Here is a 12,968-nt window from a genome sequence, read left to right as displayed (position 1 = left end):
GACCAAGCTAGATAGATATAATAATAATCTCAACCAATAGTTGTGCCTTTTGCTATTTACAGTGTTTTGGCATTATTTATAGTTTTTTCATGGAACAATTTGGTGTTACTCTAATGGTGGGGTGAGCTTCGTTTCCGAAGCAGAACTCAAAAACCGTTCAATATTTTTCTGCAAAACTTGGTAGATATGTGTGGCAGACCCCAAAGTGGTGCCTTTTGCTATATACAGGTTTTTGTGATTTAACATTTTCTCGGTTTCCATGGAAACATTTCAGACTGCATCTCAAAATGAAGGGATGAGCTTCGTTTCCGAAGCAGAACTCAAAAAGCATTCAGTATTTTTCTGTAAAACTTGTTACATACATGAGTCAGAACCTAAAGTGGTGCCTTTTGGTATTTACAGGTTTTTGTGATATATTATTTTCTCGGTGTCCATGGAAACGTTTCGGACTTAGTCTCAAAATGGAGGGATGAACTTCGTTTCTGGAGCACAACTCAAAACCGTCTAAATATCTGTGTAGTGATTTCCTACTTCACTATCGGTTTATGCACCTAGTAGAGTCGGTCGCAGACGCCACCGGGCGAATATGCCTACTAAACTGAGGGAAATGATTCAACCTGCCAGCTAGTCAACATACTCACGGTAATGGCTTCCACGAACTCTGCTGCTGGTGATCGGCAATCTCCGGCTCCTTCCGCCCTCGGGGCTTCCGGCGTACGGCTCCGATCACCACATCTGTCTGCCAACTTTGGCAGATATGTTGGGGATACCCTAAAGTGGTACCTTTCGCTATTTACTGACTGTATTGATTTATGATTTTCGCTGGTTCCATGGAAACGTTTCTGACTTCCTCTCAAAGTGAAGGGATGTGCTTTGTTTCTGGAGCACAACTCAAAATCCGTTCTGTATTTTTCTGTAAAACTTGGTAGATATATCACTCAGAACCTGAAGTGGTGCATTTTGCTTTTTACGGGGTTTTGAGATTTAACATTTTCTCGGTTTCCATGGAATTGTTTCGGACTTCGTCTCAAAATGGAAGGATGGGCTTCGTTTCCGAAGCAGAACTCAAAAACCGTTCAATATTTTTTCTGCAAAACTTGGTAGATATGTGTGGCAGACCCCAAAGTGGTGCCTTTTGGTATTTACAGGTTTTTGTTTTATATTATTTTCTCGGTTTCTATGGAAACGTTTCGGACTTAGTCTCAAAATGGAGAGATGGGCTTTGTTACCGGAGCAGATGTCGAAAACTATTCCGTTTCGAGAAGGCCGATATTGAGACGCCTAATACATCACATATATTTCATAGTAAGTTTCGACATGTGTATCATTGAACTCCCCAAACATCTTAGAATAGAATTGCAAATGGTCTTTGTCATCAATACCAAATGTCTAGATAAAACGAAAACTACTGCGTATGAAAACGAACGCTGTGCTCGAAAGACTGCGCTTGTTTGAAATGTAAACAAAGAAAAATCAGATTTTACACTGTGTAGCATTTTCGGAATTTTATCAACATCCAGCCGTCTAATCAGTGCCCACAATGGCTCAATACGCTTAGAATAATCAGGGGAAGAGTATTGTAGCAAGAAATAGCACATCAAAATAGATACGATGCAATCATTTGATAATTCATAAGAAACTGTCAAACCTTTAGTGCAGCGTGACGCCATGACTGACGCAAAATCACGCAGAACGACAACGGTACGTATCGGCATTTCTGGCGTCTTCTGTCATTTACAATGCAAACGATAAAACCACACAACAATACACAGATAGTCAGAATAATTCTGATTACTCACATCTCACATTTTTGTAGAAAGATCTCTGAATCAAGGAAAGAGTCCGCACAAAATCCTGTGTACCCTTGTCAGCGAACCCGCCATTTTGAAAGAAATCAGTCATCTGTAGTGATGTCACACGTCAACATTGGTGCACATATTAGGCAATTTCTTTGAGATGAAGGTCGATTGAACAAGAGTAAACACAATGGCCATACCATACCGATTGCACTTTCAGTATTGTGATGTGTATATTGTTCAGATATTTTGTCATGAAACTGATTTCAGTATCTACATTTATCCATGTTCAACATCATATCATATGTGATATAGGATGTGCGTTTTTGATTGTTTGAATAATATTTACATGGAAAATTGACTCATTTAGTGTACTATACCACATCTTAAGCCTCTACACAAGTGTTGGAAGATCACACGTAGACATTACGGCAACATGTGCTTTAGTTCCCGTGATGTACAATATTCAATACGCTGGGACAAATATTGCAGTTTCATATGAACAGGTTAATAAACAGCGATTTAATTCCAGCTTATAAGTAAAACTGATAATATTAATGAAAATGATTTGTACATTTTATGAAATGTAGGGGCACCGATATATGAAGGAATTGTCTTGTTCATTGTATTGGTTTGTGTCGTTTTTATAGACAAAACAATTATGAATATTGATTGACCAGGTGCGAGTTTGTCAAGAACGTTTTATGATTCATTATCATTTTTGTCGATAATAAAGTCAGTTCAAATGCGATTACAAAATATCTGATGGCAGAATATCTAACTCAAACAATATTTATACTAAAATTGTTAAAAATATATATACCAGGTCGTGTCTTAATTTGGACAAGCCTTACGCCCATATTCTTATACTTCTGTGCTGAAAAAGCGATTTCTTTGTACCTTTCATTGCATACTTATGAAGTGAAATAATACATAATCATCAGAAGAAAAGTCTATTTCCTAAATGAATATTCAATGAATATTCAGGTGTTGCGAAATTTTCATTTACGCTAAGTAGATGCAAGGCAGGTGCGCGTGTTGCTCACAATAAGATATGTAGTAAAACCGTGTAATTGTTGATATATTCAGGACACTACTTGAGTGGTAAATCCATTCATTTTGGTATATTTTGGCTAAAAAGTGTTGAATTCTGACACAGAAGCCGAGATCGTTTACACATTGAGTGGAAATTAGGTTAGATATATACTAATCAGCAACCACAGTCGTCTTTTTCTGACGTCACAAAATGCACAAAACATGCCGTGACGTCAACTAAAATGTCGCATTACTTTCAGTTATTTCATTACATTCGAAAATATGGATGTTACTCCGTTAATAATGATGCAAAATTAATCAAAATACATCTACACAAACAGGAGAATATGGGAATCTAAGAACTAAATTATGTATCAGATAGGGACATCCACATCGCTGTTACCTGCTTTTTGATGTTGTACACTGACATGTTTTTTTACAAATTGTGAAACTATCAAAAGGTATCCTCTCACATTGGGGAACTTTGTATTGGAATAATTTGGTTCACTCTGAACAAAACATAACGAGAATATACTGTCCGTATCCACAGCAAATTCTCTCCATGTGATCTGAGTTACATTGACCTAATGTAAAGCATAGCGGAGTTATGCCCCCTTACCTTTATACGTGAATGGCCTGTCTGTCTACGTTTGACGTCATAGAGGAAAATCGATTTTTGACATCTATTGCTGGTCATTTTTGATTTTGTGAGTATGACGTTATGCATTAGCACATGCATCCATTTCATATACACTTATGCCGTTCAGATATCAAGCTGTATTTTCTTCGATCACACTTTCCGTAAAGATGCCAAGTTAAAAAAATCGTAGCAGAGTGCTTTTATTGGTGCACGATAAAAAAACGGAGAAATTTACTGTTTTTCAACACACACAAAAGTTTGGGACAACTTTTAGCAGTTTCTATTTCTCAAACACCTGAGGTAGTCGCAGTTATATTTATACCAACAGATAAGATATTAAATATTCTACATTTGTGTGTAATTTTATGTCCGTACGCAGATCCAGGACTACGTGGGAGCAATTCTCGCACAACGACCACTTTTCAAACCTTACGAAAATGTGCACCTGAAAAAATTCGCGATTCAAATGCTGAAACCTAAATATGAAAAAAAGTCAAAGCTGAGGTTGAAATATGGACAAATGTAGGTTTTTGTCTTCATGTTTTACTAGCGTCCCCTAGTACCATAGAAGGGGTGAGATAATGTCTACTGACACTGTTTGTCATAATTCCGAATTTGAACAAAATATTCAGGTTCGGGATTCGAATCTGATTATTTTTTTCAGATTCGGGATTCGAATCCCCAATCCCCAATCCGTTTCTAACTTCACGTTCCTAGACAAAACTGATATATTTTTTTCGTAAATGTGCTAGTTCATGGGCCTCTACTTTGACAGGAGGTTTAGCGTTTCACACAGGCATGTGTGATAAACCTGTCAGCCCTAACTTAAAATGATGATGTAGTGTGTTAAAACGTCAGAGGTATCAGTGCACATAAACGTATTTCTGTGACAAAGTGTCCATGAAACCATAGCATCACAACTGATCCCTGTTTTCAAGAGCTGTCTCAGCCCAGTAGTGTCTATAAATAGCAACGTTTCAGTGCCATAGCTATTCAAAGTTTAGCGAAAAATGAGGTGACATAATTGTGCTTATAATGTTATTTTTATTGCTGATTTAATGTATAAATATTAACCAGCACCTAGTTCAAGATAGACTAATAACTAGCTTATACTTATTAATATTGGGCTGCACCAGTGCAGGTATCAAAGAACTAAATACGTATGCACAATGCGCATACACTATAACAATAGGACTGTGTTTGTGTTCGTTTATTGTTAATATGCAATGTTGTCTCATTATAACGGCTATGTATGACATTCTTTACAGAACCATGCAGACCGAGTCAGTTCCGTACCAGCCAGGCATGACCTTGGGGCGAGAATATGATCTGAAGACCTACAGTTCAGGCCTGGACCTATTCACAGAGGCATCTTTGTCCAAAGTAGAGACTATAGATGGTCACAAGAACAGAGCACATTACTCTGTAATTAAAAACGCGCAAGACGTGAACAACGTCCTTGAAGTATCTGGAGAGCTCTCACTCAAGGTCAAGGCCAATTTGGTCAAGGTTGAGGGAGCGGGAAAATATCTGAAGGAGTGCACTGCTGATGAAAACTCACTGGAAATCCTTGCTGTGGCTAAAGTTGAAACGGTATGACAGTTTGGGAGCATTAATCATACGATGAAACTCAGTTTGATAGTATTAATCATAGGTTTTGGTAGTATCATAGTTTTTAGACAGTTTTGGTAGTATTGCTCATATAATGGTATGACAGTTTGGTAGTATGGATGATGGTGTGGTAGTTTGGTAGTATAAGTCCTCTGACAGTATGCCACTTTAGTCGTATGATGCATATGGTATTTCAATTTGGTAGTCTTAGTGGTATGAGTATGTCAGGTTGGTGGTATTAGTTACATGATGGTATGATAGTTTGGTAGTATCATGCATATGACGGTATGTTTGATAGAATTAGTCATTTGGTAGCATTGGTCGTATGATGGTATGACAGTCTGACGGTATTAACTGCATTACGCTAAGCAAGTAAGGAAGTATTACTCATATCATAATATTACAGTTGGTGGTTTGACTAGTATTAATCGTTATACGATATGTCAGTTTGGTTTTAATCATATGAGGGTATGACATTTGTTGTAGGCATTGGTCGTATGATGGTATGACAGTTTGGTAGTATTGGTCACATGACAGTTTGGTGGTATTGGTCACATGACAGTTTGGTGGTATTGGTCACATGACAGTCTGGTAGTATTGGTCACATGGCAGTTTGGAGGTTGATGGTGCTTCTATTGATGTGTTCATCTGTTGAAGGTCTAGTCTTTGGTTTGGCAGGCGGCTTTACCTTGTTCATTTTGGAGATATGGTTCTCCTTGAGGTGTGAGTCTAATCTTTGATTGGCCAAAACTTGGGAATCTTAGTTTGGCGAATGTGTCAGGGTCAGCGTAGATTTGGGTTGCTCTTGATGTTGTGTTATGGTGTTCAAGGTGAGTCATCGTCCAAGTTATCTTCAATTCATACCAGAATATGTTCAATTCAGTTCAAGACACCTTCAAATCACCCTAAGATAGCTCTAATTCAATTCAAGATATCTATAGAACAATCAGAAACACCGAACATTTCGAATTTAAATGTTTTACCATAGGCATATTACCTTGTAAGGTCCCGTGCACACCGACATAAGTACGTGTAAACAACATTGACAGCATCTTCAGTTTGTCAGAACAAGGATTGTTCGAAATAGATTTCTATTACAGGTAACAGAGACCATGAAAGAAACAAACATTAGATCAGGTGTAAAGAGCAAACTCAAAGGGACTCATTTCATCCGAAGCATCACATATGGAGGGGAACTGTTAGTTCGAATATGGATAAAAAATTCAGACAAAAGACAACTGGACGAAATCAAAGCTGACTTGACAGGGAAATTATCTTTAAAGGGCCTTGTGGATGCCGGAGCCAAAGCGAAGTTAAAGCAACTTGAAAAAGACTTAACCAGCAGCTCGGAGATGAACATCACCTACTTTTCAACAACACCAAGTAGTCAAGTGCCAAGAGATATTGATGGAATGCTTCAAGTACTGGACAACTTTCAACATGAAGTAAAGAAACAAAATGATGGGAAAGGATGTCCAATTAGGTGTGAGCTTGTACCTTTGAAATTCCTTTCCAGCAAGCTCCCTGACATGATCAGGGACAAAGGCCTGGAGGTTCTTCTTGAACAGCTGGAGACAAATTTCGATGACCTCCTTGTGGCAAAGGCTGAGTTAGATTCATTTCTTGGAGACATTGATACTGAGCTGACAGAGAGCCAGGAGGAAGAAGGTGGTGACATTGACCAGCGGCTGAAAGAAGTGTTACGGATCTACCAGAAGGTCGTAGCAGAACTTGACCTCAGTAAGAGAAAGGGAGGATCGAAACCAATTGAACACGCATTCAAAGTCTATGACACTAAAAAGAAATTAGGTGGTTTCAGAAAGGAAGTTTGGAGGTTTATCTGTAAAGTTAGATCATCCAAGGTAAGAATGAACAGGGGGCTCTGTTAAATCTACAAGATATAAGTTACATTAGATAAGAATTTACAGGATAGTTGTGAAGCAGGAACAGACAGTTCAAAGTGCAAAACTATAAGATAAATGATGTTTGTAAAATTGGAATATGTATAATTTTTTTTATATATTTGTATATTTATCTGCAAAATGCTATGTAGACACGTTGACAGCAAACACCTTTCAAAGAATACTTCTGATTTGTTATTTGTAAAACATTGCATTCCTCACGCAGAAGGGGCTACATGTGTGTCATCATAGACTAGGGCATCATTGTATAAAGAGATTTGTTCTTAAGCCAGCTCAGGATGTGATCCAAGGTCCTTCTTAAATACACTCAGCTCCTTACTCATTGTCGAAATCGTGAACCTTCATGACATCCGTCCCTTCTGGCACAGTATGTTACTGAAAAGTGGAACGTCATGATGTAAACCAAAAAGAACTCAAAGTGAGCTACGACTTACGTTAATGTTGATGTTTCAGGAGAAAAGTACGACTGAGGCAGATCTTCCACGAGGGGGACCTCTTGACATCATTCTTACAGGCAAGGCAAATCGTGGTGCCAGCACTACAGGAAACACCATTTTTGGACAAAAGAAGTTTTCCAGCCAAATGCCAACTGAATCTGTGTTATCTATGCCCCAGAAGATCAGCGATTCAGTCGGGGGGCGGGAACTTAACGTCATGGATCTTGGTGGGGCGGTTGAACAACCCCAAAACAATTTGATGAGCATGCTTAACTTCTCGGGAAGGTGGTTCCACGATGGTGTTCATGTAATTCTGTTTGTTATGTCTGCAATCGAGCGCCTGAGCAAGGAAGAAAGTCTTGCCATAGAGTCACTCCGCCAGTCGGATCAGAACATCCTTGGGAAACATGTCATCTGCGTCTTTAGTCATGGAGATTCATTTTACCGTCAGATGGAATTAGATGGAAAGTCGCTAACGTTTAGCCAGTACATAGAGTCAGTGAAAGGTCCGATGCAGAGGTTGTTGCAGGACTGTCACAATCGATACGTCTTATTTAACAACGCTGAATCAGATCCTGGGAAAAAAAGAGAAATGGTCATTGACCTCATTAGCCTGATTGACAGACTTATCAAAGATAATGGGGGAGAGAAATTATCTCTTGACCCTAACAAAGCATCCAGTGACAATGACTGTTAAACAGTACACAACCCTGCGCGCTTAAAATAACCCACAAATCCATTGGTATATATGACCAGATGGTGACCACATGAATATGTGCAAACACCTAGTTGCGGGTACAGCAACATGCACTGAACTAGGACAAAGTACTGTGACTATGCGTCCCAGTCCACCCAGCTGTGAATGGGTACCTCGTTAGGATGAGAGAGCCTCAATAAACTTGGTGTGCCAAGTGACAGAAAGAGTCGTATACTCCGCAGGAAGTTGAGATTAACATCCAGTGCTCGAGAGAAAAAGACCAAAGCCTTGAGCATGCACTAGTGCGTGTATATGTGCGCTCTGTAAAGATCCTATATCATATCATGTCATATTATATCATTTTGAGACTTAGATGATGGGCTTCACCTTTGGATTCATTATTTAAAGGTCACATGCAACCAAAAAGTCAAACATAATTAAAACAGAGTTATCACTTATATGTAATATGTAAAAAGCATAGCATAGCATATTCGCCATTTAAAACTGCAATATTTTGTACTTGGGTTTACTTCTCTCGAAACGAAGTAGCCGCGGTACTGAACCCAGTCAGAGCTGATGGGAATGCACTCAAGTGTGACGAGGCTTTTTAATTGGCCACTGATTCATTTGCCGATACGCTAAGCCGGCTCTTTGTTTATCGCTTATAAGCCTGATAGGTGTAATTGCATGCGGTCAGTTGTACATTGCATATTGTCATTAGCAGACAGGCAGACATATAGGTGTCAATAAACCAGACATGGCGTTTTCTGTGACAGAATCTGCCTATCACAATTAGCATGTTTTTAGGTGATAAAAAGTGCATTTTGAAAGAGAAGAAGAAACTTAAAGACAACAGGAACTACAGAAATGTTTACATAGAAAGTGATAAGCCTGTACAACAACATCAGGATGCTGGTAAACGCAGTATGAGGGAATCTGCGATACAACGCTGGACGCATTCAATATGCGGATTCGAACCATCAGGACAACCGGGACAGCGAATGGACTACAGTGCGTCGAGATAGAGGAAGTCGAAAGGTACACAACAGATCCGGAACCGACAACAACAGAGGGCGGGATCAGCCTTCGGGTAGTAGCTACTTCGACAACAACCGGGTCGACAGGGTTACACGTGATAGTGTTGACAAACACTCAGCACGTGGGCGGTGGACCAACCAACATCAAGCCTCTGGTGTGGATCGGGGTCAGAGGTCCCGACTTGGCCGCAATCAGCAGCAAGGTGACTCAGACAGTCACTATTAGGTTAAATGCGGGTTTTGGAAAATGGTTAGATGGACATCCGCAGGTGATATTCTAACAGATAGCCATATATTACGTGAATCTCTTATTGAATCTTTAAATCTTGACATTGTTGGAATTGCAGAAACGCACCTAGTTGGAGATTGTAAACTTTGTGTTGATGGTTATACATGGTTTGGGCACAATAGACAGAACATACACAGAGACGGTAGATGTGGGTCTGGAGGGGTGGGTTTCCTTTTGAAGACGGTGTTACTTGATGTTTTTACCGTTGATGTACTGGACAATTCCTACGAAGGTATTTTGTGGTTGAAGCTGTGTCATAAAGTACACTATGAATATGTGTCAACAATATGTGTGTGTTAATTACCCCCTGAACATTGTACACGTGCGGTGGATGCAGCCGAGTATTATGAAACTTTATTATGAACAGATACATGCTTGCCAGTCTTTAAATGTTAGATATATTTGTGGAGACTTTAACAGCAGATGTGCGGATCTGCTATACTATATTGAAGGAGTGGACTTTCTACCCGAGAGACATGTCATTGATATGAATGTCAATAACCATGGCCGTTTATGTGATTTTTGAACAAATGTTAGTATGTGTGTTGTAAATGGACGCTGTGGTATGAATGATTGTGCGTGATTAATGAAACGTGCTTATGAGTCTCTGTTAACCAGCAATGCAGGTAGTACTTATGATTATGTGTGTGCGGATATACAAGATGGCAGCTCTTATCTCAACAGTGAAATAACGATGCAAGAAGTACAGCACTCACTTATGCAAGCCAAAATTGGAAAGTCACCGAGTGTGACGGGATCCCAGTTGAGGTTTTAGAAAATGAAGAAAGTTTAAAGTTTTTACATCGTTTTTTAAATGAACGTTTCAAGAAAGGAATGGTCCCAAGACAATGGTCCAAAGGTATAATTAACCCAATCCCAAAGCCGGGAACAGGGGATCAATGTGACCCTCTGTCATACTACGGTATTACGTTAGCTAGTTCAACATACAAATTGTACTGTTGTATTCTCAACAGGAGACTAAGTGAGCATGTGGAGTGTAGAGGACTGTTATGTGATGCGCAGAATGGTTTCAGAAAGAAGAGGTCGACGACGGAGCATATTTCAACATTAACATCCATAGTGGAAACAAGAAAAAGTAAGGGCAAACAGACACTAGCCGCTTTTATAGACTTTGAAAAAGCTTATGATTGTATTGACAGGGGGATTATGTGGAAGAAATTGTTGAAAATTGGAATCACGGGCAACCTGTATAATGCGATTATTTCACTCTACAGGGATGTCCAGTCATGTGTCAGGATTAACGGTTTGTGCACCCCATTCTTTGACGTCAAAAGCGGATTACGTCAAAGCTGCCAAGTCTTCTCTCGCCATTACTTTTTAATCTGTATATAAATGACTTGATTACTACTATAAATGGAATGGAAGTTGGGGTTATGGTTGAAGAGGAATCCATCAGTGTTCTTGCCTGTGCGGATGATATAGTTTTACTTGCAGAGAATGAAGATGACTTGAATACACTCTTAGCTGAGCTGGACATCTGGTTTAATATCAACAAGATGACTACTAATCCAAGCAAGTAAAAAATTGTTCATTTTAGGAGAAAGTCTATAGAGAAAACTACATGTAACTTTCTGTGTGGAGAAGAAGCACACACCTGCCAGTGCCGTGTGTGTGTGTGTGTGGGGGGGGGGGGGGGGGGGGGGGGGCACATGGGCTGGGTACCGCCCTGTGTTAGGCAGTGGAAGTCGGTGTCTCGCTTATATAAAGTTAGGGCTGATGCGTCTCCAGAAAGACTAAAGTACTGGTTGCTAAAGTATTCACGTGGGCCAACGAAGAAGCGAGGAAGAACAAACGAAACTGGAATCATCGTGTCCATAAAATGTATAGGAGTCTCGAGTTAGAGCACTTCATCAAACTGGATAACACTTTTTTTTAACAAATTTATAATCTCTCAAGTAGCAAGCAAAATTCAACAACGTTTTAACGAGGACTGGAAAGCCTCAATTGATGCAATGAATAGCAAGAACGGACAAGGTGGGAATAAGCTGCGTCTCTATCGCAATTTCAAGGGCGTGTACGGTAGGTAGGTAGGTAGGTAGGTAGGTAAGGCTTTAGGGCGACCTGGGGCCTTAAAAGGCCTACATGCGCCCAACACTTAACAGTTATATTCTTGTCCAGTTAAATTAAGTCGTACTTTTCCGTTTTAACGAGGAAGTCTAATACAGCTCTTTTAGCTTTGTATGCAACCATACATTAAATTATCGCCAAGTATTGCGTTCAGTGTAAAATTAGTTTTGGTTGTATTAAGCATAATGTCTCTAAGAGCCTTACGTGGGTTTTCATGAGCTGGACATTCAATGGGGTAGTGCTGAACTGTTTCCGGGCAGTGTAAGTTACAGCTTTCACACATAGGGGAACTGTTTTTATCTAAAATGCTTTTATATGCTTTTAATCCACAATGACCTAGCCAGAGGCGAGTTAAACAATTTCATCTCTGCGGCAACGACGACGAATTTTAAAATGTTTATTTACTGCAGGACACGTCGAGTACATGTGTGTACCTGTAGTGTTACGGTACAGAGTGGTATCTGCGGAGTTCTCTCCCCTTCACATGCAGATAGGCGTTGGCTCAATTCAGAACCGTGGTGGCTCCTTTACGAGTTGAAACGGGGCGTTACACAAACGTACCTTTAGCTGAAAGAGTATGTTTTAACTGTTGTAATTTAATTGAAGATGAATGTCATGTGTTGTTTTATTGCCCAGTATACAGAGATTTAAGACAAGAGCTTTTATCTGTAAGTATTGAAAAATGTTTAAATGTTGTGAATTTTAATGACTGTGAAAAAATAGCTTTGTTATGTCCAGTCCCGAAATTGTATTTGCCGCCGCCAAAACCTGCACACTTATTTTAAATCACAGAAAATGTGTTTTATATAAAAGTTAATTTGTATTTTACTGATGTATGTTCCTTACTATTTAACTTCTTACTAGTCTCTCATAACCCTAAGTGGATGGCTGTCATAAACATGCTGTTAATGTATACTTTATTTTGTACTTTGCGAAAGAGGTGAGACTCAAATAAAATATCTGTCTGTCTGTCTGTCTGTCTGGGTTTTTTTATTTAACGAGTAGATACTTTACTTGTATGTGTACACAACCAAGATTAGACTACTGCTCACGACCTCATACTCCGGGCATGCATATTGTATTCACTGCGCATGCGTTATGAGCGCAGCGCAGCATAGCCGTTGAAGCCATTTTTTCCCCAGCGCTGGGGGAAAATTAGTGAATCGTTTGAACTCCGATTTCGCGGGCTTTTTTTCATCGCGTTGTTTTTCCACTTTATAGGTTGAAATGGTACTTTTCATAATTTGTTTCGGTAAGTGCATACCGAAAGGTAACAGAATCTGCAAAGTTGTGTTTTACGTTGCATGTTACCTTAAATCTGAATAAAGAAAGTATTGGGGAGACACACGTTTCAACGTTGCAATAGCTTACAGCAGTTATGATTCATTTGACTCATTGCCAATAGTATTCAACAAA

At 39.4% G+C, this 12,968-nt stretch overlaps 1 protein-coding gene across 2 annotated transcripts in view; it reads left to right on the top strand.

Moving 5' to 3' along the window:
- Positions 1–12,412, top strand: part of LOC137268290 (uncharacterized) — a 29,612-nt gene extending 17,200 nt beyond the window's left edge. For both annotated transcript variants that reach the window (XM_067802836.1, XM_067802835.1), the window contains 3 exons: positions 4,740–5,064; positions 6,183–6,944; positions 7,458–12,412. In XM_067802836.1, the coding sequence (XP_067658937.1) occupies positions 4,744–5,064; positions 6,183–6,944; positions 7,458–8,138 (1,764 nt within the window). In that variant the 5' untranslated portion in view covers positions 4,740–4,743 and the 3' untranslated portion in view covers positions 8,139–12,412. The remainder of the gene's footprint in view (positions 1–4,739; positions 5,065–6,182; positions 6,945–7,457) is intronic.
- The last annotated feature ends 556 nt before the right edge of the window (positions 12,413–12,968 follow it).

Source organism: Haliotis asinina, chromosome 16 (assembly GCF_037392515.1).
Source record: "Haliotis asinina isolate JCU_RB_2024 chromosome 16, JCU_Hal_asi_v2, whole genome shotgun sequence".
Taxonomy (NCBI): domain Eukaryota; kingdom Metazoa; phylum Mollusca; class Gastropoda; order Lepetellida; family Haliotidae; genus Haliotis; species Haliotis asinina.
Note: the sequence above shows the minus strand (reverse complement) of the source record. Positions and strands in the feature narration are given on the sequence as shown.